At 51.4% G+C, this 24,726-nt stretch overlaps 9 protein-coding genes across 9 annotated transcripts; 4 read left to right on the forward strand and 5 right to left on the reverse strand.

Moving 5' to 3' along the window:
* Positions 1-6: 6 nt before the first annotated feature.
* On the reverse strand, positions 7-846 carry LRP88_04047 (enoyl-CoA hydratase/isomerase family protein; the record flags this gene model as incomplete). Its single annotated transcript, XM_083240635.1, has 1 exon — positions 7-846. The coding sequence occupies one exon, from the start codon at positions 844-846 to the stop codon at positions 7-9; it is 840 nt and encodes a 279-aa protein (XP_083103925.1).
* A 441-nt stretch (positions 847-1,287) lies between these two features.
* Positions 1,288-2,257, forward strand: LRP88_04048 (enoyl-CoA hydratase/isomerase family protein; the record flags this gene model as incomplete). Its single annotated transcript, XM_083240636.1, has 4 exons — positions 1,288-1,401; positions 1,467-1,554; positions 1,607-1,682; positions 1,732-2,257. The coding sequence occupies 4 exons, from the start codon at positions 1,288-1,290 to the stop codon at positions 2,255-2,257; spliced, it is 804 nt and encodes a 267-aa protein (XP_083103926.1).
* Positions 2,258-3,033: 776 nt separating this feature from the next.
* LRP88_04049 (acyl-CoA dehydrogenase family protein) lies at positions 3,034-4,543 on the forward strand (the record flags this gene model as incomplete). Its single annotated transcript, XM_083240637.1, has 6 exons — positions 3,034-3,155; positions 3,211-3,235; positions 3,286-3,574; positions 3,629-3,856; positions 3,912-4,001; positions 4,053-4,543. 6 exons carry the CDS (start codon positions 3,034-3,036, stop codon positions 4,541-4,543), a joined length of 1,245 nt encoding a protein of 414 aa, XP_083103927.1.
* Positions 4,544-5,075: 532 nt separating this feature from the next.
* On the reverse strand, positions 5,076-7,099 carry LRP88_04050 (uncharacterized protein; the record flags this gene model as incomplete). The annotated part of the gene is made up of 5 exons (XM_083240638.1): positions 5,076-5,404; positions 5,475-5,804; positions 5,862-6,250; positions 6,311-6,607; positions 6,666-7,099. The coding sequence occupies 5 exons, from the start codon at positions 7,097-7,099 to the stop codon at positions 5,076-5,078; spliced, it is 1,779 nt and encodes a 592-aa protein (XP_083103928.1).
* A 2,974-nt stretch (positions 7,100-10,073) lies between these two features.
* On the reverse strand, positions 10,074-11,834 carry LRP88_04051 (uncharacterized protein; the record flags this gene model as incomplete). Its single annotated transcript, XM_083240639.1, has 5 exons — positions 10,074-10,126; positions 10,184-10,755; positions 10,808-11,310; positions 11,363-11,653; positions 11,712-11,834. 5 exons carry the CDS (start codon positions 11,832-11,834, stop codon positions 10,074-10,076), a joined length of 1,542 nt encoding a protein of 513 aa, XP_083103929.1.
* Positions 11,835-12,492: 658 nt separating this feature from the next.
* On the reverse strand, positions 12,493-13,350 carry LRP88_04052 (enoyl-CoA hydratase/isomerase family protein; the record flags this gene model as incomplete). The annotated part of the gene is made up of 2 exons (XM_083240640.1): positions 12,493-13,082; positions 13,134-13,350. The coding sequence occupies 2 exons, from the start codon at positions 13,348-13,350 to the stop codon at positions 12,493-12,495; spliced, it is 807 nt and encodes a 268-aa protein (XP_083103930.1).
* A 322-nt stretch (positions 13,351-13,672) lies between these two features.
* On the forward strand, positions 13,673-15,654 carry LRP88_04053 (uncharacterized protein; the record flags this gene model as incomplete). The annotated part of the gene is made up of 5 exons (XM_083240641.1): positions 13,673-14,048; positions 14,107-14,395; positions 14,445-14,824; positions 14,912-15,241; positions 15,305-15,654. The coding sequence occupies 5 exons, from the start codon at positions 13,673-13,675 to the stop codon at positions 15,652-15,654; spliced, it is 1,725 nt and encodes a 574-aa protein (XP_083103931.1).
* Positions 15,655-19,351: 3,697 nt separating this feature from the next.
* Positions 19,352-21,087, reverse strand: LRP88_04054 (uncharacterized protein; the record flags this gene model as incomplete). The annotated part of the gene is made up of 3 exons (XM_083240642.1): positions 19,352-19,731; positions 19,788-20,425; positions 20,492-21,087. 3 exons carry the CDS (start codon positions 21,085-21,087, stop codon positions 19,352-19,354), a joined length of 1,614 nt encoding a protein of 537 aa, XP_083103932.1.
* A 326-nt stretch (positions 21,088-21,413) lies between these two features.
* LRP88_04055 (uncharacterized protein) lies at positions 21,414-22,660 on the forward strand (the record flags this gene model as incomplete). The annotated part of the gene is made up of 2 exons (XM_083240643.1): positions 21,414-22,183; positions 22,243-22,660. 2 exons carry the CDS (start codon positions 21,414-21,416, stop codon positions 22,658-22,660), a joined length of 1,188 nt encoding a protein of 395 aa, XP_083103933.1.
* Positions 22,661-24,726: the final 2,066 nt, after the last annotated feature.

Genomic DNA, 24,726 nt, shown 5'->3' on the forward strand with positions numbered 1-24,726 from the left:
TACAACTCAAAGTTTGGAAGATGCCTTCTTGGTATACCACGCTGCCCAGTCCACATTTCGATTCCCCGCCTGGAACTCCTTCATGCCATACGCCACCTCTTCATTAGGCTTGATCATCGTAAGGAACAGTTCCCTAATTCGGGCATCCCGTTCCTCAACCGTAGGCGAGTCCAAGGCGTTTCTGATCATCCGCTTGGATTCCCCCACCGCATGCGGTGCACAGCCTCGTTGCTGCTTCAGTATCTGCTGCACACGTTCTTGTCCCTCAGCTAACGTGTCGACTAAGTAGTGTACGCTTCCTTTGGCGTGAAGCTCGCTGGCTGGCACGTTGCGCGCCTGGATCATGGCTTCCCGAGCCAGTGGCGCTCCCCATTCCCGGACAATGAAGGGTGAGATGATGGCTGGGGTGAGACCTCGTCTGACTTCTGACAGAACAAAAAAGGCTGATGAGACTGAGATCCGGATGTCACAGGCAAATGCGAGGCCAGTTCCTCCACCGTAGCACGGCCCGTTGATCAAGGCGATGATGGGCTTGGGGCAGAACTCGACGGCCTTAAAGAGGTCCAACAACTGTTCAAAACGGCCGGCTTGGGTATTGGATCGATCTGCGCCCTTGGGGACGTTCTCGAGCAGGGAAGAGCTGCTAGAGAGATCCATGCCGGTGCAAAAGTATTTTCCCGCGCCCGTTAGGACAATGGCAATCAGGGTGTTGTCCTTTCCTGCATTTTCGATGACCTGGCGAAGTTTGACGATCAGATCCACGTTGAGGGAGTTGCCCTTTTTCGGATTGTTGATGGTGATGAAGAGAGTGGAACCGTCGCGTTGCTCAAGAATTTGGGAAGCCATGTTTATTCGTTCAGACGGGTTATAGAATGCCTCTGGGTATGTGTCGAGCTATTTGGTTGTAGGTATTTAGACGTCTTTTTGGTCCGGCCTGGGATGGGTTCATAGATGCCTATAGGGACCTAGATACGGTATCACTGCGCTCGGTGCGATGCACACGCTGTGCCTCTGCCAAACATCACTCTTGGACGCCAATCCTCGGATAACCAAAGCAGATTTGCCGTTGTTGTCAAAAGTTGAAAGCCGAGCCAAGGGTGGCAAGTTGACCCGCGGCAAAGCCTGTGACTGGTCACAGCCGCAAAGGGGTTGCCGCACTGCTGTACTTGTAGTGATCTACTTTTCTAGGCACTGGTGGGCATTAAATTGAACAGTGCTGCTTTCCTCCAGAAATCACAAAGAGACCTGTGTACTATCAGTCTTGTTGCAACTTTTGCAGTGTAGAAAATGGATCCTCCCAAGTTTAAGAACCTTACCCTTGATGTGGTGGATGGCGTCATTGCCATCATCACGCTTCGGCGCGAATTCTCTGCCAACTCTTTGCATCCTGATCTATTAATCGTGAGTCCATTAGTTCCCTGTCATGATCCGAGAGCAGAGAATTCTAACACGTGCGGTTACCAAAGGAATGGATTGCTGCTATGAGATGGGTGATTGCGGTGCCTGAGATTAGCGTCGTTGTTCAGACGTCCGCAGGCAAATTCTTTTGTACAGGTTCGTCTCTCATTGACTGTCTCAGGGCTCCGTGAATTGATGGGTGGAATAGGAATGGATTTTGACAACTGGCCGCCACCAAAGGAGGAACTCGCCGAGAACATGGATTCTTTCATTGCCAATTTCAAGTAAGGGAGTGGCTGCGACATGCTTACCTCGAGCTAACGTGGCATGCAGGGTCCTGAACGAGCTGCTCATCACCTGTGACAAGGTCCTCATCGCCGCTGTCAACGGGCCTTGCGCCGGCTATGGAGTGACCTGCTTGGCCCTCTACGACCTCGTATACGCAGTACCCAGCTCCTATTACTTCTGCCCATTCCTGAAATGGGGATTCTCCGCTGAAGGTTGCTCCACGCTGACCTTCCCCCAAATCATGGGCCATCAGAAGGCCTCGGCTCTGCTGCTCGCCGGAGAGAGAATGTCGGCAGAGGAGCTCAGTGCGGCAGGGCTAATCACAAAGGTTGTGGGCGAGAACTCTTTGATGAAGGACGTCATGGAGGTGGCGACGCGCATTTCGCGTTGTCCGCCTGGTGCACCAGCCGCCACCAAGAACTTGATGCTGACCAACAACCGTGAGCGACTGTTGTCGATCAACGCTTTGGAGTGCGTCGTCTTGAGAACTAGACTGCATGATCCAGCATGTCAAGCGGCCGCTGCCGCCTTTACCGAGAGGAAGCAGAAGCGTGCAGCCAGTAGACTCTGAGCCATGAGAGATGCAGTGTGGACAAGGGGGTAGAAGTAGGCAACGAGATATAGAATACAAGCAATCATTTTGTTTACCATTTATGAGTTGATGACTTTTTACGACGATGATGCCTCCAAAGCTTGATTGTGTGTAAAACTGTATCTCTCTGACCGGGTTGCCTTGATCTGCCCTTTGGGTATACTGTGAAGTTAAACAACTTGAATGATGCCTCCAAAAGAAGCCATCAGCCACGACAACAGATGATACATCAAATCCCAATGCCGTAAAACACCATCAACGAGATATCTAAATTGCTATATGCATGATAGAAAACATATCTTGCGTTACTGCACAAGTTCCTCGCATTTGAAAGAGCGGAGGGTAGCCCAGGTGTGGAATTGGCTTCGCAGCATCAACCTTTTGCCACTCAACACAAGCCTCGGTCGAATAAAGGTCACTCATTCTAATGAAGGAAGTGTCATCATCGACCTATCAAGGCCTAAAGATAGTCTCCAACGGCGCCGTTACCTCTCAATGGAACAGAAACAAGGCCTGTCCGATAGCTGCAGACCCGTCTCCCTGTTAGAGTGTTATGGCTCGCTATCCTGATTAGGAAATCCCGCGGCAGCCAGAACGACAACGATTCACCGCGGATACCGCATAGGGACAAAAGAACTATGCGATACTGGAGAATTGCCAGGTCGGTAGTTGATACAAAACAATTATTCCGTCCCTTTTGCATCTCAGTAGCTGGCCTATAGAGCTCATCATCTGTGCCCTAGACAACAGCCAGTATGCCACCATCCCGTCCCAACGCCCCTTTCAGTGAGCCTTACTGGCACTACGGGGCCCCGCCTCCATACTATACAGAGTCCCATTTCAAGCTGCAGGCTGAGACTCGAGCTTATGTGAACGAGTATATCGCCCCTTTCTGCGAAGAGTGGGAACGCCAGGGATCTATACCTCGCGAGGCAAGTAGGATACCCCACAGCGGAGGTAGCCTTGTTTCCTAACAGGAATACTAGGCATATGAGAGGCATGCGAAGCTAGGCTATGTTGCGGCTGGCCTGTTCCCGCCCGAGCCTCATTACTTGGGCGAAGTCATCCTGCCCTGTGGGATACCCCCTGACAAGTGGGACGGCTTCCATGACCACATTGTCGTTGACGAGTTGACTCGCTGCGGGTACATGGGTGTTGTCTGGGCCCTCGCCTGTGGGAACATTATCGGCTGCCCGCCGCTCATCAATCACGGGACGCCCGAGCAGAAACGGCGCCTTCTGCCTTCCATTTACAACGGTGCCACAAGGTTCTGCTTGGCAGTCACTGAGCCCTCGGGTAAGTGTGATCCGTTGGATGCTTCCGGACGGGACTAATGGACGCTCATCACAGCCGGCTCCGATGTGGCAAACATCAAGACTGTTGCCAAACGCCAAGGAGACAAATACATCGTGAACGGGACCAAGAAATGGATCACAAACGGCGTGTATGCCGACTACTGTACGGCTGCTGTCAGGACCGGCGGTCCGGGCCAGTCAGGCATCTCGGCTCTCATCATTCCATTGACCACCAAAGGCGTGACTAGGCGACGGATGGACAACTCGGGCATCAATGCTAGCGGTACGTACACAGTAGAGGCGATTACTGATGGCGCATGCTGATTGACGGGTGTCAGGGTCGACCTTTATCGAATTTGACGACGTTGAGGTCTCCATTGGGAACTTGCTAGGAAAGGAAAACGAGGGGTTTGGAATCCTCATGAACAGCAAGTCCTTCTAAACCTCATCCACTATCGTTGTTGACATATAGGTAACAGATTTTAATCATGAACGACTATGGCTTGCAACTATTTGTCTGCGTCTGGCTCGAGTCTGCGTGGGACATGCTCACGACTATGCGACCAAACGCGAGACGTTTGGTAAGAAGCTCATCGAGAACCAAATCATTCGTGCCAAGCTAGTCGACGTGGGCAAGAAAATCCAGGCCGCATATGCTTGGCTGGAACAGCTCATCTGGGCCCGCCAGCGTCTGGCAAACCACGATGGTCCAGATACTCTGGGTGCTAGCGTTGCCATGCTCAAGACGCTGTCTGCTCGCACCCTCGAGGAGACGGTACGCGAGGCGCAGCAGATTTTTGGGGGGCTGGGATACTCCAAGAACGGGCGGGGGAGGGTCGTGGAGCAGATCAGTCGTGACTTTAGAGTTCTCGTGGTGGGAGGTGGGAGCGAGGAGATTTTGACGGACTTTGCATATAGGCAGGAGGCCCGAACGCTCAAAAGGTATGTCACTGGAGCCGCAAAGCTGTGATTGGTAGGGACGTTGAAGGGGATCTAAAATCGAGAGAGAGGTAGAAGAAATTGACATGTTACGGAACCACATCTTGCTAGCCAGCCTTGTATGAAGTCAAGAATAACTATCCTCTAGCACCAAAGGTGTATCCATTTGGTAGAATATCTAAAATTACTTTGAATCGTAAAAAAATCCATCTTTTCCTGAGAGCTTCCAAGTTTTCCGGTTCCACCAGGCTCTGGGACGTATCTTCTTGAAAACCATAGCCAGTAACCTCCTTATAGATAATATTCAGAATAGTATCCCAAGGGGGGGGGGGGGGACGGGCAGGGTTACTTGAACTTATAGAAACAGCTGGCTCAATATGCTTGATGAAGCCCCCTCATGGCTTACACGGTGTTGAATAAGTGTCATTTAAAATGATCCGGCTACAAGGAGCCATACAACAAGACCCGGATAAATAGAGTGAAATGTCTTCAAGACACCAACCGTGGACCGCTTAGCATAGAGATCTAGAAGACGAGATCTAGTTGCATGACACCAAAGCACATCATGCACCAATTAGCCTTGATCCAATGTCGCGCAGGGCTACCTTGCGAACTTTGCCGCTAGCCGTCTGTGGCAGGGTCTCGCACACGTCCTTATCCCCGATCCACCAGATGTAGGCTGGGATCTTGTGTCTCGCCAAGGTTTTCCCAACCCAAGCTTGAAGTTCCGAGGTCGATGGGCGAACTGGTCTTGATCCCTCCTCCTTTTGGACAAAGGCGGCGACGACTTCGCCGTACCTGGCGTCCTTGATACCGACTACACTGGCTTGTATGATTGAGGGGTGCTGGACAAGAGAGTCCTCAATCTCGGCAGGGTAGATATTCTCGCCACCTATCGACACTGTCAGTAACGCTCTCGATATTAAAGACACGGGCACGTGTCCATATCGTAGGGTTCTTACCTCGGATGATGATATCCTTTATGCGCCCTGTCACACGGCAGAATCCATCCCTATCGAGTGTCACTTCATCACCAGTACGCAGCCAAACAGTTCCATCTTCTTCTTTGTGTAGCATCTCCTCGGTGCCTTGTGGATTCTTCCAGTAACCACGGAAACTGTTGTAGCCCGCAATGAGAATTTCACCCCGTTGCCCCAGAGGGACGGTCTTGCCATCCGTATCGACCACCTTGGCTGTAACATGCGGCATGACCTTGCCCACCGTTGTTGAGCAGGTTTCGAAAGAGTCTTCAACCGTAGTCAGAAAGGTGACCGGGGAGCACTCCGTCATCCCTGGTGCACATTTTGTCAACAACATTCTTCACCTATCCAAAACGCGGCGACACCTACCAAATGCCTGTATAATATGAGGAATTTGCAAGATCTCCCGGATCTCTTTGAACAGTTTCATTGGAGTGGCAGCTCCACCAGTGATGGCAATCCTTACCGATGATAGATCGTACGTTCCAGGTGGCTGAGACAGGACTTCCTGGATATAGGCCGTATGCATAGTTGGGACACCATAGATGAGCGTGCATCTGTCCTGTGTCATAGACTGGAGAGCCCGGGCTGGACTGAAGTTCTCGCTAGGAAACACGAGCAAGCTGCCGTGTGCCACAGACATGAGAACACCAAGTACGAGGCCGAAACAGTGAAATAGGGGCACCACACAGCATAGGACATCGTTCTCGGTGAGCTTCAGCCGATCGCCGGATCCGATGCAGTTATTGATCAGCCCACTACGTAGAAGAAACAATCAGCAATCGCGCCGCAAGAACGACAGAAAAGTAGGTGCTCACCTATGGGTCAACATGGCAACCTTGGGCTTGCCGGTAGTTCCGCTAGTAAACTGCAGACTGCAGACATCCTCCGCCTGCACTGCCTTTTCGGCACGCTCCAACTCCTTTGGAGGAACATCAAGTCCCCGAAGAACGAGGGATTCGTAGGAAGTGGCCCCATCCGTCCCCTTGGCGCCACCCCTCTCCAGGAGAACAAAAGTGAGCGGGTCCGTAGAGGACGGATGATGCTTGGCGCGCATGCTCTCGATGGTAGGTGCCATATTTCGGGACCCGATGAACGGAGTTGTAAAGAGCAATCTGCATTCTGTGAGGTCATGATGTGTAAGTAAACGCTGCTGTCCTGGGACTGGAAGACACACCAGAACGATGCAATGCATTCTCAACCTCGTCATTTGTGTAGTTCGTGTTCAAGACCACTAGAGGCAGTCCCACCAGCCCAGCAGCAAAAATGACCTCGACATACTGCTCGCAGTTGCCCGCCATGATGGCGATGTGGTCGCCTCGAGTAAGGCCTAGGGATAGCAGACCTGCTGCGAGTGCCCTGCTGCGGCTGTGAAGCTCCTTGTAAGTCAGCTGCTGCCCTGTCCAGGAGCATTTGACGGCGCATCGGTCCCCAAAGACCTCAACCTGCCGTTCCAGCAGCGTGCCTAGCGTTTCGGACGAGAGCGGCGGCTCACTCGGTCCACGCACAATCGAAATTTGGGTTTCTTGGGGAGCATCTGAGGTGCGGGCGCCACCGGACAGGTGGCCGAGGGTTTGCTGGAGTCTTTGCAGGTGCTTGGGAGCCATAGCTACAGTGTAGAGATACGGTAGACAAAAGGTTCATTTACGGTCTCAATGTGATCAAGAGGCGCTAGATTGACTATGGCATTACACCCAGACTCGCCAACTACATGCATACATGTATCTAGGTATGCTTTTGTAACTCGTTTCCCGAACCGGCATGTATCATACTTGGAGGCCGAGGAACGCTCTTTCATAGGCTTGACGCAAACAATACGGATACCTCGCTCAACGTACAGTACCTAGTTAACCCGTGGGACCTTGTCTGAAGGTTGACTAGTCGTTACCCCGCAAACTAACTAAACCCAACACAGACCCGGAGTAACAGCCGCGGTAGCAAAGCTCATTGGACGAAACGTCTGTAGGAAGTGATCAGTCACTCTCCGAGTCACCATCCTCCCCCTCGTTGTCTGGCTCCTGCGGCTCGCATCACATCCCTCTACACACGAGGCGGATGCCATCGCCCAGTATGGACTTCAGGTTGGATCCCCCGGACTCCGGAAGCCCTTCTTGGGCAAGCTCAACCCCCAGGCCTGGACGGTTGCAGTTCTGGGTTGACATGGCCAATGGTCCCGGTTTCAATGTGGGGAGTCCAGAGCCAGACAGTCGTCGCCCCGAGGAGGAGGCCGTCGACGCCATGGCTCGTCATCCGAGTTCTCCATCAGCCCATAGCGCGATATTCGGCACTTCAAACCTCTCTTCTTCTGACAAGCTGCCTGGTGACCAAGATCCTCGGTCCCCTGCAAATATCCTGCCGCCCACATCTCTATCCGCGACAGCCGAAGCCCCTCCGTTGGGTGGCCAGCATGCCCAGATCGTGACACGTGGTGGGAGATTGCAGGTGGCTGAGGACGGCCATAGCAGGTATTTTGGAGCAACAAGCAATCTACACCTGATCCATAATGGCCCATACTCATCCTTCAGTCCATCTCTCAAGAACCTTCCTGTCGACGGTGAGCTCGCCATTAAGAGTGCGGGTCTGCAGTGGGAGGGCGACCCGGCATACGAAGCCCATCTATGGGAATGCTATCTCACATGGCTGAACCCTTTGACAAGCCTGGTTGAACGAAACCTCTTCGATCAAGACAAGGAAAATTTCTTATCCTCACAGGACAGCAATTTTTACTCGCCTGCCCTGGAAAATGCGATGTAGGTTCATGCTGCTTCCTGACTGCTCATGCGAGGAGTCCAGTCAGATTCCAGCCCTGTGGTGTTAAGTATCGTTGCTGATAAATATCTTTAGCTTCTCCATAGGGGCCATACACACAATGCGCCAACACCCTTCTATCATGGGCAATGCATGTAAATTATTTGCCAGTAGAGCGAAGGTTTACTTAGACCTGGAACTTCAGACGCCAACAATAGCAACGCTCCAAGCTCTTGTTCTTCTTTGTGAACATGAAGCTGCCCAGGGTAGGGACAGCCAAGGTTGGTCTACGTGACTCTTCTGCTCAGCAGCCTTTTAGACTGACCACGGATAATCAGGCTGGATATACTCAGGTTTGCATGTCCAAGACTAGCACACGTTCATGAACACTGAACTAAAATAGGAATTGCCTCCCGGATACTATCCGATCTAGGACTCCATTCGCAATGGAGCTCTCCAGATGAAACCGAAAGCCGTGGTGCTGATATCTCAGACATAAAAGCCCGGGTCTTCTGGTCGGTTGTCCACTTAGACACGTGAGTTCAGCAGCCCTCATACTCACCAAAGTTTTGACCAAGAAGACAGGAGTTGGTCGAGCTGGTGCGGAAGGCCTCAGTCCCTTGCTACGAGGGATCTTTTCTTTCGCCAAGCTCCCACCCTGAGACGCTCGGGTGCCACAGACACCGATTCCCAAGGCGACGTACACATTTATCTGGCCCCGTTGGTGACGCACTTTAGCAAAGTCATCGAGTACATGCAAGTTAATGCCCATGCGTTCAAGCTCATATTAACCCAGTGGTGACAGGTATCATGATAAAGATGCCTCTCGAGACTCTCTGTCCAAAAGTGCAGCGCAGATAGACGCGTCACTCCGAGACTGGACGATGTCCCTTCCACAATTTCTACAGCTTAGAACGACACAAGATGATCAATGCTCAGATCCCGTCGTGCTGCAGTTGCAGTAGGTCTAGTACTCCGCCTTGACAAGAGGCCCTGCTACTCGACGGTTGCTAACACCTCGATCAAAGTCTGCTGTATCATGAGATTCGAATTCTCCTTCATCGACCCCTCATTGGCTCCAGCTACCCTGCTACTAACCTCCAGTCCCCAAGTGGGAGTGGAACTGAGTCTCATCATGATATATGTACCAACTCAGCCTCCGATATCATACACTTGATGGGACAATTTCGTGACCGATTCGGCCTCAGCCACCTCTCAGCCTACTGTGTGCATATCCTAACGACGGCCGGCATCTTACTCGCGTACAACACATCTCTGACAAACCAAACGAGGGAGTTTAGGAACAAGTCCGCAAGCCTCACTCAGGCAAGCATCCGTATGATGACCGAGTTGACATCAACATTTCCAAGTGCCCACCGGTCTCTGGAAGTCCTCACGAGTTTGCGGCGAGAATGGCAGAACTGTAACGAAGTAGGGACATGGCCTGGGAAGATGATGCCGGAAACGGGGTGGCCAAGCACAAGGGCCTTCTTCTGTACATGAACTAATACACCATATTAAAGCCACGCGTATATTTGGTTCTCTTTTTTGAACTTAATGCTATTATGTACATAAATCAGATCCTCCGTAGCTCTGCTGGATATAAAGGCAGCGAACGGGATCTTCGATGTTACCGTTGTGGGCAGCGAAGCCCAAGCACTTGCCATATCCATTGGGGCTCGGTCTTCTGGCTCAGACATCCCATCAAGGGCCGGGCTTCAACTATAACAAAGAACACATGATTAACACATCGTAGCATCATATCCCAACGCAAACACACTGGCCCCTCTCAGGCAAAATACGTCATTGAATATCCTAGACTAAATACATCGTTCAAGAAACATATCTAAACAAGGGCGACTTATCCCCCATCTCCATAAGCTCATCTAGAGGGAATAGTTAGCTTCATTTCATCATTATACGCCTTTTATGTTACAACTTACCTTCGGTATACCGCGATAGAATGTCTGCCTCTGGAATAAGATCCCTCTTCTTATTGATCGACTTGACCGCGAAACGCAGGATCAGAGTACAAACAACACCTAGAAGCAGAATTCCAAGGGAGAATCCGTAGCCCAGCCAGTAGTGAGGCGCCTGCTTTGCAAGGAAGATGTTTGATCCCACAGCACCACCGAGGTTACCAATGGTCATCAATAACGCCATGCCGATGGCTCGCTTGAAAGAAGGGGCAAGATTGTTTCCAACCCATGAGACACAGCCAATGACTGCAGGGTAGAGACCGCTGGGAATGCAGAACAGAAAGGCGTAGGTCAAGCCTGGCAGACGTGGGTGCGGGATGGAGAGCAGGCCAACGAAGCCAACCAGGCCAATGCTAAAAGGGATGATGATAAACAGCCATCGGTTGCGACGTCTGTCAGCCATGTAGGCAAAGAAGAGAGTCAAGCAGGCACCGAGGAAGTAGATCGGAATGGTGAGGAGTTGAGCCTGAGCAGCCGTATACCCAAGCTCCAGGATGATGGTAGGCGAAGCGAAGCTGAAGCCATAAATGCAGATGCTTAGAGGCCATATGGTTAGCTAAGATCATAGAGCAGGGGGTTGCACTTTACCTGTTGCCCCAGTAGATAACACATCCAAGGTAGATCTTCCAGTCAAGCAATGCTTCCTTGAGGTATTTCCACTGGAATGAGCCCCCGATTCCAACTTTACCAGCTGACGTTCCCGCATCCTGTTCGAGACGCCCATTGATTATTTCCTTTTCTGCCACGGTCAGGAAGCTGGCAGAATTTGGCGAGTCGGGAAGTGTCCAAGGGATGCTCAATCCAATAAGGACGGTCAAGATTCCCTCGAGGATGAAGATCCATCGCCACCCACCGAGGCCTCCAACACCGTCCATGTGCTGAATCCCAAAGGCTAGGAGACCAGAAAAAGCACCCGCCAGAGATGCTGCGGAGAAGAAGATAGCCAAACGTGTCTGTAGTTCCCAGCGGACATACCAAGTTGTCAAAAGATACGTCGCTGCGGGAAAGAAGCCGGCTTCTGCCATACCGAGAAAAAATCGTGTCACAAGGAGGTGTTGATATGTCTTAACGATACCTTGTAGAACCAGAACCTGTAAAACGAGGAGTTAGTATACCATCTACCAGCCAGTGTGTTCTACTTACCGTTCCCCAGGTTACGACAAGAATGGCCATCCACCAGGAAGGCCTCATGAGCTTGAGAACGATGTTGCTCGGCACCTCGAACAGGGCATACGGGAAGAAGAAGATGGTCAAGGCCATGTTGTACTGCGCAGGGGTAAGTTCGAGGTCCACGTTCATACCCGCGACTCTAGCGTTGCCAATGTTGGAACGGTCCATGAAGGAAAGGACGTAGAGGACTGTGAGGAGGGGCAGCAGTCTCCTGTCAACTTTGGCCCTGAGTTTCTTGACTTGGGCATCGTCGTATTGTGGGATCTGTCGAGGAAGTGGTTAGCATTTCCGCTCTAGTCAAGGGTTACAGCGGAACACAAACATTCGACGCTTCGAGCTCCCCGTGTTTCTCAGATGAAGCATCGTGCTCGGGAGAGGAGCCGTTTCTGCTATGCTCGAGGTGGACTGCCCCATGGCTATCGACGGCATGTTGCTTCTCTGCCATGTTGATTATTGTTGACGAGATTCCAAGTCGAGACGAAATCAGGGAAATGTGAAGCAAGATGAAGAGGTATGCAAGAGACAGACACAGTCATCCTGGAGCTGACCAGGAGTAGACTTTTTATCCTCGTCTCGCCTCCCTAGGAGCTTGTGGGTAGCTGGGGAAGCCAAGAGTTGGCGCCTGGGGATGCCCCTTACCCCGCAACTTGTTTTGCGGGGGAAGGGATCTAGATTCCCAGGTCGGTGATGTTTTGCCGTGTCCGGCCGTGTTGGCGTTCCGTAGTCTCGGACTCTCGGGCTCTTGCCCATTCTATCTGACGCGGTTTGGAGTACCTGGCTGTTGGTAGGTTCAATTTGATCGGACAATGCTAGGCTAGAATACAACCGAGTATAAGTCGTACCGGATATTGGCTATCTCCATGGTATGGGGTATGAGAGTTCATTCTTGCCACGGACAACCGTAGCCTAGGGTTAGCCCAATGCCGAGGGACTCGCCGTGCAAAGCACAGCTTCACTATCGCATAAGCAAAGTCAAGATTATTAGCAACTACCCCAAAACCATCGCCATTATAGTCTGCGTCCGGCAGAATGAGCTGGGATCCATCTCTGGAGGTCAACTAACTACGTGTTGGCATCTGTAAGCATTGCAACGATGGTGGTATTCAGAGCTTGCTATCTGTCCACCTCGGCGATCTCTTCTCTCTGAATGCATCCAATCCTTCCTGCATGTTGGACCCTTCGTATATCCGGTTACTCCAACCATCCAAAAAGATGCGGCTCGAATCCTTGACCCCAAGACCATCCCATCCAAGCTTCAAACCTTCTCGGGTCACTATGACAGCATCTGGACTGTTCTCGGAGATCATCTTGGCAAACTCCAGTGCCTTGTTCACAACACTCTGTCCTTCTTCCACGATAAAGTTGCAGATGCCCCAGTCCCTAAACTCCTGCGCGCTCACGACTCGCCCAGTCAGAGCGAGCTCTGTCGCCCGCTGACGGCCCGCGGTTTCCATGATCCGAGGCAGGGCGCCTCCAAATGGGGTCACGCCGCGCTTTACCTCGGGCAGAGCAAAGGTAGCGGAGGATGAAGCGATGATCATGTCACAGTTGACGATCATTTCGCAACCTCCCCCGTACGCGGCACCATTCACTGCTGCAATGACGGGCTTTTTACCGCTCCTAAATGACAAGCCTCCGAACCCATTCTCAGGGAGCCTCATGCGCACTCCTTTCTTGTTGTTTTCCGTCCATTCTAGTATGAGAAGCAGTCAGTTGACTTCTATGAGCGGCTTGTTTCACGAACCTTTGAGGTCAGCTCCAGTGCAGAACGCTTTGCCTACCCCACTGATGATGGCCACACGGCAGCTAGGCTCCTCATCGAACCATTTGAACACGGAATCTAGCTCACAGCTCGCCTCAAGAGATAGACTGTTGAGGGTACGTGATCTGTTGATGAGCACCAACAATATGCCAGGGGCAGGAAGGGAGAGGATGCAGTGTTGGGTGGTTGGAAGAGTCATCGTAGGTAAGAATGGAACTAATTTAGTTTAGAAAAGAAAGAGACACATTTTACTCCTCACATAAGTATCAAGAGGCTTTTTCAAAATACCGACTTCGACGTGAATGTTGGATGCTAAACACGGCCCGGGATTTCCGGGTGCCGACAACCCTCGGCGATCTGTCGGAACCTAGATCGGTGTTTGATAGCCGCATTCTCCGACAGAGACGGATCACGGGTATCGCAACTCGCGACCGAAGAATACTTAGAGAGGTTGATGAGTTAGAGAATCATGACTAGTTTCGTCGCTTAGACTTCGTATCCAACACATCATTACCAGGATCATGGATATCCCACCTACCCAGCTACCTCATGGCGGTTTGTCGCTTGTCCGAGGTTCTTCTACACCAGAGCTGTTTCAACTGACATTTGGACAACTTGTTGACCAGCAAGCTGCTCGGTATGGCTCCAAAGATGCCGTGCTGGTGGGCTGGACCAACGCTCGACTGAGCTTCCAGGACCTAAACTTCCGAACCAAGGAGCTGGCACGTGGTCTACTAGCCATGGGCGTCGGCAAAGGGGACCGTATCGCAATTCTCTCTGGGGATGATGAGAGGGTTGTTGAACTCTTCTTCGCCGCTGGCAGGATTGGCGCAGTGCTTGTCATTCTCAACAAGACGTACACCGTCAACGAGTGCATGCGAGCACTTGAGCACACAGGTGAGCCATTCAATTGTAATAGCGAAACTCTTACTGACTCGGCCTCAAAAAAATCCAGATCCATCCATATTCTTCATTGCCGACGTCGTCAATCGCCGATCCGTTCTCCCCATCCTCAACCAGCTCCAAACCCTACAACGAAGCCTTCGACAGGTCGTCTTGGTTCGATGGGATGAGGTCCCGATTCGATCAGAAATAACCTGGGACCACGTACTACAAGGTGCAAGTTCTGTGTCCACAGAAAGGCTTGAAGAAGTCCAGGCGTCGGTTGACATTCACTCTGTTGTCAATTTCCAGTTCACCAGTGGCACGACTGGGTCGCCCAAAGCTACCATGCTTAGCCACTTGTAGGTTCGAGCAACAAGGCATCGAGAGTGGGCAGCTAATACTCTATAGCAACGTCATCAACAACGGTTTCATGATCGGAGAATATCTTCAGTTAACCCACGACGATGTCCTCTGCTGCGCCCCGCCTCTCTTCCATTGTTTCGGACTCGTCGCTGGCTTGATGGCCACTCTCACCCATGGAGCCGCCATCGGTTTTGCTGGACGAGATTTTGATCCTGCTCAAGTCGTGGACCTACTGGTGAGGGAGCGATGCACTGCCCTGCACGGAGTTCCAACCATGTACATCGCCATCTTGAAGCACTTGGACAAGATTGGCGTGACAATCGATACGATTAGAACAGGTATTGCTGCTGGAACCAAGGTTCCTCCTGCCCTGATCGGTGAGATCCAGGAGAGGCTAGGATATCAGTTCGTTGGTAACACCTATGGTACGTTGCAACGCTCCACTCAGTCACTAAAGCTTCACTATCTACAAAACCTTTCATGGTCGAACATAATCTAATCATCTAGTATAGGCATGACGGAAACATCGCCAGCGAGTTTCATGACCTCTGTAACCGACACCTTAGACCAACAGCTCTACACTGTAGGCAGGGTCATGCCTCATGTAACAGCCAAGGTTGTCGACCAGGAGAACCGGATCCTGCCCGTTGGTGCGCGTGGCGAGCTATGCGTGTCAGGTTATCTTCTACAACAGGGGTACTACAACAATCCAGAAAAGACGGCCGAGGTCATGATCAGAGATGAGAATGGAGTGTTGTGGATGCACACGGGTGATGAGGCAACAATTGACGAGCATGGCTACTGTCGCATTACTGGCCGCATCAAGGACATTATCATTCGAGGTGAGTTTGAGTTTGGCAGCATCCAGCTGCAACAATCCGGGGCTCTAACATGAATATTCTTAGGTGGTGAGAACATCTATCCCCTGGAAATTGAGGAACACATCCTGAGCCACCCAACGATAAGCAATGTCAGTGTTGTCGGTCTGAAAGACGAAAGGTATGGCGAGGCCGTGGCTGCCTTCATGCAGATACGCCCTGGCCACGACAAACCATCACACGAAGCCATAAGGGGCTGGGTTCATGATGAACTTGGAAGACACAAGGCTCCACAGCACACGTTCTGGCTTGGGCCAGGAGAGATAATCACAGAATATCCAGTGACGGGCAGCGGCAAGATCAGGAAAGAAGTACTTCGGGAGATTGGTAATCGGATTCTGGAGCAGAGCGAAGCTAGGCCTGTAGCCAAGCTGTGAGTCAGGCTTGCATGGCCGCGGATGGCAAGGTGCGCGCAGCATTTTCTTCTTTTCCTCTGTATAAGATAGAAATAGAGATCATGTCCTGTCCAGCCAGGTCGGTCCTGCTGAAGCCTGGTTTCCCGATATATGTAGCCAATCCAGTTGAGTCTCGACGATAACTACGAACCAAGCGACCTCTGCTTACTCTGCTGCCACTGGCTCAAGGGAATCATTCTCAGCAGAGATTTCCAGGTCTGGGAAGAGAGTCTTGTTTTCCAAAACCGGCAGATTGCTGAAGATGCCAAGTCCTTCGGCAAACGTGTCAAAGTCGGCAAAGTCAAAAAGCTTGCTTTGTGGTGTGAATAAGTCCATCCCGGTCGGTGCTTGGCTGTGCGTGGGACTTCCGGGTCGGGTCGGAGCCGACAACAGCGCATAGTCGACGCTCTGCCACAACGCTTTGACATCGCCGGGCGAGTGCCCGGATTTGTCGGCACACGGATTCATGTCTGTTCGGCGGTTCTCGCATTGTTGTCGAAAGCGCTCCAGTCGATTTGCCTGGGACATACAAGTTAGTAAGATGCCTTCAGGGATGGAACAGGCCCAAAACTAGCCATTAAAGCTGCGTGCTTCCAATAACAAGAGAGATCATTGAGGAAGTCCAGCGCAGAATTGTAGTACTCCTGCCCTTGCTCGCGGATAGACTGGTTGTCGTCATTCATTGAGAGGACATGAATCGTTCCTGCTACCATGGTGCAATAGCCATAGAGAGATGTCAAGACAAGTACGTTGTGGTGTTTCGTGTCTTTCAACTCTATCAACCTCTTTGCATGCGCTCTGCAGCTTTTCCATGCTGTGTTTATGAATATTGGGGGTGCTCTCTGTTGTAGCTTTTGCAAGCGTTGCTGTATCAAGAATGGATGATGTAAAAGACAATGTGAGAGGTGAAAGAGCGCTTTGGAATAGATAAAGGGGCCAGCAAGGTGTTGATCAATGGACTCATCTATATAACACCTCTCCCTCAGAGTTTTCTTGGGGTCCTCGTTCATCCCGAAACAAATCTCTAGCTGAAGCAGAGTGGATGATATAGAGGCGTAGGGAGATGTTGAGGACCAAGGGAGGCCCAGCTGGGAATCACGGTTCTCTTGAAGTACATAGTGTGACGTTCGACCTAGGATCGATGCCATGACTGCAATGAGAGCGAGGGGGCAACAAGTGTCGGCCGACTCTTGATCTAGGCAGTCGCCAGTGAATTGCTGTAGAGTCGGTGCTTCTTCGTGACGGCCTTCCCGGAAGGCTACTTCTGAGCATGGCAGCTGTATCCTGCACTCTTCATCTCTCAAGATTGAAAATCGTTCTCTCGACAGAGATATCAACTTATCTTGGAGGTATATCGACCAGAACGTTCTCTTGCGCTCTTCTCGAAAGATGGGATCAAGGTTACCGTCGGGCTCTAAGTGAATCTTTGAATGCAAGACTAGGCGGATTGCGAAGCCAAGTTTCATGTAAGCTGAAGCGCAGAATCCAGCTTCATGCCAAGTTAGCTGGGGAAGTGCATCAAGGAAGGTCAAGTCACTCACAGGGATGCTCGACATTGACGATGAGGATGATAGCTTGCAAGATGGGAACGACCTCTTCATCCGACACGCCGCCGCTCCATGGTAGCTTCATACATTCCCAGGCTTTTTTGGCATAGAATTGAGCGTCACCAGGATCGTTGAGCTGAAGATTAGGAAGCGATGAGTATCGACGGGCTGCCGCTAGCAAAGCCCACACCAGATGGGAGGGTAGCTGCCCAGACACCAACCGCTGTCGAAAAGTTGCCTCGTGAAATAGTGAGTATGGCTGGTTATGGCAAAATCGAAAGAAGACATCAGCGGCGAAGAGAAGCGTCTCTATGGGCGGGAACCTATCATCTGGTTGAGGATTTGGCATCGATGTGGACATAACGTTAGTATCCGCGCTTTCCGCGGGGTTCGGCCAGTGGTGGTAAGGATGCTCTGTCCGCGCGGGAGACTCGTTCATGAGATTCATGAGATGCGTCGGGGGTGCCAACGACGACAAGAGAGGTTCCAGTCTAGACATTGATAATGGCCTTGATTAGCGACCGTATAACTTTCCTATTGAGATCAAGAGATGAGCTCACCTTTGGAGAGTGTTCTCTATCTTGGAGAGTCGATCTTCAAGACCCATGAACTTTGACGAGATTGTCGACTGCAGTCTTGATGAGTTCGGATGTCCTGGATGCCTATCAGAGTAAGTTCACATTACCACAATCAGATCCGATGCTTCGTCGCTCATTCCATTTAATGAGAAAGATGTCCGCCTCTGGCTTCGCCCATCCTCTACATAGCGGCAGACCTGTGATAGTCTGCTGCAGCACATGCATACAGGCTTTTCACCTCCACAACGAACTTTTTTCTTCCTGCGGGCCAATTAGTAGCTGTCAGTGATGTAAAGGAATGTCCCTCTTGATCCATCATCCTGTCAAAGAGGTTGGCATCGCCGCAACATGGGGAAAGAGCCTGTACCTGCAATTGAGGCAAGCTTGTCTGATGCGTTTCCGACGATGTTCGCCATCAGAGTCGTCGGCAATATCAGACATGGTGTCGGAATGAGATGGTGATGAGAACGGACGGATGATGATGTCGCGAGTGGAAGCAAGGAGAAACCGGCCACTCGGGCCCTGCCCCATTACGTTTCATGGGATTCGGCCCCTCTTCGCTCCGGGGTTTGCGGGGAAGACAGGCCAAGCTCGCTAGAGGTGCTAAGCGCGCCTTGGCATGCGGGGAGCTCAAGATCCTAGGGAGGCAAAGTTAGCTCGCATCAGTCGATAGAGCGGTCGGGTCGACTTCCCACGCTTACCCCCCTTTTGCTACTGTTAGACCGGAAACCAGTTTTGCCCAGCCAAGTAACTCGGGTAACTAACCCTTTCGGTAACTCCCTCGGCTAACCCTTTCCATCCAGACAATCACTCAACAAGGTCTAGGGTAGGTATTCGTAGACAATCCAATGGAGCCGTTCCCATGTTGACACCGATACCACATCTGGCGAAGGCTATAGGGTTGGATTACTGAGAGGGCCAGGCGCGGTTGCCTAGGTCAAAGTTCGTGCCAGGAGTGTGTGTACAAATCAAGGGCAACAGATGATTCCTTGGAAAGTTGGTTATCGATGATTTATCAGCCTACCCATTCTCGAAGAGACGCTTCAAAATGACGAAAGTTCGCAAAACCACCACCCAAAATGATCAAGTCTGTGGCCGAGTCCTTAGGAAGCTTTATACATAGAGCGAGTCGGTGGTGGACAGGGGCTTGCCTCGTTAGGTGTCGGTATCTGCCTACTAAACGATGTTTCTTTATTTCTAGCCCTTTGACTGAGCATATACTTTTCTACGGAACCAACACAGGTAACTAACTATACAGTCAAGGTCCTTCTTCGGAGGGAGGAAAGCACGAAGGAAGAGGTATCCGGTTACAACATTGCGAAGGGCTAATGTAAGCGACTTCTCTCTTTCTTTTAGGAGCATATATGTAGGTCTCGAATGCAGACCCGAAAATCCTCGTCTCGAATACCAAAGTGACAGCACTGCCCGAACCCATGGGTTGTTCATCCCCTGCACCGAAAATACACTACTGTTGGTGTAGGAGAGCTGCCAAGAAGCAAACTGCAAATGATGGTAATAAATGTTCACTCAATCCTTCTCAAGAGGGGGCCCCGCTCATGGAGCATACTTGTCCATAGAAGAATACCCCGAGTCAGGCTGCCATTTTGCCGTCGGAGGCTTGGAGTTTTGTGCACTGAGGATCTCAAAGATATCCCGTGACACGTTTGCCCGCTCATCATGCTGTTCGACCTCTTGGAAGGGGGAGGGTAGCCCATCAGCCGCGGATCGGTCACCTTCCAGCTTGACAGCTGCCATGTCGGCTGTGATAGCGAGACGAACAGAGAACAATCTCAGTGAGGCACTGATGCTCCGAAAGGCTTCGAGAAGAGGAATGACATAGCCCCCACCAAAAGAATCTGCGGCGACGACGTAGCCATATACCTCGAGGGTTCCCTCATTGACCACCCACGACCCCGAGTCACCATCCTGGATTTCTGGCCGAATGTTAGTTCAAGTCTCTAGTTATATAGATGGAAGAATCATGTCATACGCTGATCATCATCCAGGTTGAGGATAAGTGTGTCCACAAACGCGTGTCCGGGACCGAGAAGCAGTCTAGAAGGCAAAGGCGACAGATATCCTCGTTTCAACCCTCCTGATCCGCTCAGTAGAGTGACCGACTGTCTCTTTCCACTACTGCAAGGTGGTGTGGCCGGCATTAAGAGATCTCCGGACCCTATATCCTCGCCTTGAATCTCCCCGTTGGGTAGTTTTCTTGGTCGGATCCGATTCGGTTTGTGTTGCCCCATCTCGATCAGTGCCCAGTCATTGTACCCCCCCGCATCTTTGCCCATCATGTTAGGTGTGGCTATTTGAGCCAGAGAGTCCTTGGCAATGCACCCAATCTTGCTCATCTTGGAAGATGCCCAAGATGCAAAGGGACCATGACTGCCTTCCGAAGCCAGCTGGGAATTGTCCATGGCAGGCAAGGACTCAATCTCCTCGGGTCCTGGTTCGATATCATCCTCTGGCTCGTCCTCACTTTCAGAGTCTGAAAGTTGAAGGTCCCAGTCGTCCAAAGCAAGGTCATTATCCGAGTCGTCCAACAGAACGTGGCCGACGGTTAGGCCATATAGCCTTCTTTCTCCATCCCGCGAAACAGTACTAAGGATGCCACCAAACGTGCACCTTCGGGCGGTAGATGAATCCCCTTAGATAATGATAGGTGCGCCGCAGTACGTCTTGTCTGTATACCCCTCGCGGCCCCCAACGATGGGGATGAAGATGTCGACATCCTCGTCTCCATGCTTGGTTTCTGGAGCCCGACCGCGGACAAAGACGTTGAACGAAGGCACGGTGTCGTCTTCAGGTTGGCACAGAGCCATGACGTGGCTCTTATCAAAAAACTTTCTGACTCTTTTGCACTGTTCCTCAGGGCAAAAGACCACAATGCACGGCTTTGCGGTATCCTCGTTCCATCCTAAGACCATTAATCGCAGAGCAATTGGTCGGTCTCTCCTCCTAGGAGTTTTCCTGCAAATGTAGTCCAGCAATGGCTTCTCAACCTGAGCTTGGACAAGGCGGAAGCGAGAAAGGGTATGGTCGTCAACAGACTTATCGAATTCGGTGAGGTCGGCGAGGTCGGTCGGCCCAAACAGCCCAAACAGTCCAAACAGGTCGGAACAAGGCTTGTTCTCGACGGCGGTAGATTTGGGTGGAAACGGCTCGGGTGGCTTGCTATCCAGCAATGTCGATTGGGTAACGTATCCCGAATCCGGCACTTGGGCCCTCTCGAAGTCAACATACGTCCGCGCTGGCGACTGATGCGTAATTGCAGGAGTAGCATCCATTGTGATACTCATGAGAGTAGCATCAACTAGACAATGGCAGAAAGATGAAAGGGAAGAAACCTCGCAGAGAGAGGAGAAACATTTCAACCCCCCTACAAGCCACAATCCACGCATTGCGACCTGATAGGCAGGTAAAAACCTGAGGGAGGGTTGGCTGTGGCTGCCAAGATGCCGCAGCAACAATGCACTGCCTTTGACCACAAACGCACTGCCACGCAACCAGGCTCTCATTCTGCACTTTCCCAGGTGCGATAAATGCGCTATCAAGCCGGAACGCAACGCAGTTGTGGGTGAGATCAAAACATTGACTTCCCTTTGGCCTCGTTATGACCAACTCTTTGGCATCCCCCTATCCACTCCAGCATGTGACCGATGCCGAGCTGCAGAAGCTCACTGAGTCACTCTGGAGCTGGGACATATGCGAGGCCTGCAAGAAAGCCGAGACCTGCAAGAAAGCCGAGACCTGCACAACCACCAGATGTCCATGGAGGCGCGCACCTCGGCTGAAGTGGTTCTTTGACTTTTACAAAGATGTCACATCGTTTTATGTTCCGGAACTGCTGCCAGGTAGTGCCCCAGCACTCCGCAACCACCAGGACGTTTTCGACATCATTCTACTCTTCAGAGCCCATCCAAACACGAAGCGTTCGCAACTAACCCAACAGCACTTCTCTAAGCGGGACAAACCACCCCCGCCCGCCGACCAGCATCGGGCCTTCAACCTCGCAGTACGGATCATGTCGACGGTGAAGTGCTCAGCTGATAACCAGCCATCCGGGCTGCTGGAGCTTGGAACACAGCCAATTCAGTGGCATTCGGACAACTCACTGGTCGATTTTATTGCCAAGGTCTTCCCCCAAAATGACATAGGCAATCTCCAAGTTCGAGACGATTCGGGCAAGATCAGAGACCTCAAATCGATTGTAACGGCTAAGAGACTCAAGAAGGCTGCATCTTTGAGGTTTCAGAGAACTGACGATCTGCGCAACCACTTGAAAATGGACATCAAGGAGGGTGTTGTGGAGATTTTTCACTGCACGAGCGTCTTGAAGGAGCATCTGACCGTACATGCAGATGCTCAAGGCTACATTCCTGCGTAAGATACCTACCCTTAAACGACAGGCCAAACGCCCGCATTAACTGCTATAATATCAGATGGAGTATTCCAAGACAGGTAGCACTCGAGGTTTTAGATTCCTTACAGAACGCTCTCTTCCCCTTTGACTCCGGATCCGAGCAGATTCTCCGCGATCTGGTGTCCAAGCAAGCTTTTGATCCAGACTGCCTGCGCTACGATGCTGCCGTTTATAGGGGGGATGTTGAGGGCGAGCTCTCTTACAGCTATTTCGGCAACCGCCTGGTTGACTTGTTTGAGGAGCTGGAGGATCCCAGCCCACGTGGTATCCTTGAGACATGGTTCCAGCGTAAGAGCGGTGCTCGCCACGTGATGAAGGCTACGCTGATTGGTGTTATTATTGCTATTGTCTTGGGAATTCTCGGCCTTGTTGTTGGAATCTTTCAGGCATGGGTGGCATATGAAGCTTGGAAACATCCCGTTGATAACGGGAAGTAAATTAACAGCCACGCTGGTTGAGCTCTAGGGCTGCGAAACCACCGATATTCACGGCCCAGAACGAGACCCGCAGAAGACCTATCTAACCGACTGTACAAGTCTTGATATCCTCTGAGGAGTAGGCCTAACTCGGGTTGACTAAGGAGCTCAGCAGCATAAAACAGGGAACCTGAGACAATTATCCGACCTTTTAATGAGATATAGAAGAGTTTTAGGATCAAAGACTCTCATTTTGGCCGCCACAAGGCTTCATCAATCTCACAGCTGGTGCTTTTACGTCGGCCTCAGTCGGGCATCCAGTCTAAGCTACCAAGCAGGCCTATCAAGCATCGTTATCATGCTCGTCGCTGCATGACTTGACCCAGAATTTGGAAATGTCCCGATGGAGCTAGTCTGGGCCAGCCTACACTGTGTGGGAATTAAGCCATGGCTTTATTCGCTCGTTGTCTAGACTCAGCCACATAGCGCCTCTGCAGCCTGGTGCTGCGAATAATATGATTCCAGAACCAATAGAAACGCCAAGACCCAGTATACTGACTCAACTTTATGTATTTTTGGTGTAACTACACCACCGGAAGTGTTGACCAAGTTAAGGTTTGATCGCCAGCCAGCTCAGACACCGTGGTCGATGGCGGCTCAGCTCATACAGAATGGGAGATCCAGGACCAACCGCCATCATCCACCTGGTCAGACTGACATGCATCGTTGCGCAAGCCACTACCAAGAAATTCCCCCGCTCCGAGCTTGGTGTCTTCATCTCAATTTTTGTCCTCGGTAGTTGCCCGCTTGTCGCTTCTTCTCCATCCTATCCCTGAGTAACAATGGCCAGTATAAGCGACCACGAGCTAGCCAGCTTCGAGTCTCTAGATCTCGGTCACAAGCCATGCCAGGTTTGTTTAATACTGCCTCGTCATACCTAACTAACCAGTCCTTTAAAGTCCTGTAAGACACGAGAAGACACCAGTCTAGTGCGGTCAGCAACCAAGCCTTCTGGAACACGAACAAGTCCAAAACAAGATCAACAAGCCTTCACACACTCTGGACAGTATAGCCCTCTCAGGGATGTCACCTCGACGTGCCCCTCTGATGCACTGGTATCTTTCGGTGGTGCAAGCCTTTCAAATAAAGCCAGCCAAAGTCGAAGGCGGGATCTTGCGGGCCACTTTGCTCTCTTCCATCTTCCGGCAGTGGCAGTTACGGTTACGCTTCTCTGCCTATACGCTTTGGAATACCACTGGCCTTATGGTCACCCTACTACCGAGGAGCTCGCCGCCCTTCAATTTGCTGCAAAAGGGCACGAGGCTTTGATTCTCATTTCCTTGACGGACGTTTTACTATCTAGGATCTCCTACGGCCTCTTGAACAGCACTGTCGGTGTCCCACTCGGTTTCATCTCTTCGCCTTTCTATCTCGGCTCTCCGATAAGATATCTTTTCAGCTTGGAACTATGGTCCGCGATACGACACGCTGTTATGGGGCGCCTTTTCCCGAAAACGACGGGACTTGTCATCATCATCACCGCTTTGCTTTGTATTGCGGCGAATCCGTTGTCCGCCATCGCAATGATCCCGCGTGAAACATGGCGATATTTCCCAAAAGCCGATCCTGGTCACTCATTGGAGACGGTGTGTTATGTCGATCAGAGGCTTTACGAGTTGGATCTTGATTCTCAACATGTTCCCGAGCTTCACCATTCCACAAAGACCTCGAACTGCACAAATGCCAGATACCCAGGTAGCCGACGACAACTGTACTATCTCCCCAACATCATGTACCCATCACAGTCCGATAGTCCCGGGTACCTCGCAAGGTACAAGCTACAGAACGTTACGTACACCTATTACGACACATCGTCCACCTCTCGGCCTCTCTCACTCTCAGTCATTAATCATTCGGAAACGAAGTCCGATCAGATCAATTTCGATCCACTCTATGATGATTTGGCCGTTGCGACATGCCCCATGGCTTTCCTAGCGAACTATTTCGACTCGGGGGGTGGCATCAAGGATGTGAGCTCAGATTCGCCTCGGTGGCTCATAGAGACAAAACAGATGGCTGTGAACGGC

Source organism: Fusarium phalaenopsidis (assembly GCF_050370095.1).
Source record: "Fusarium phalaenopsidis strain FUZ10S chromosome Unknown contig_32288, whole genome shotgun sequence".
Classification (NCBI taxonomy): domain Eukaryota; kingdom Fungi; phylum Ascomycota; class Sordariomycetes; order Hypocreales; family Nectriaceae; genus Fusarium; species Fusarium phalaenopsidis.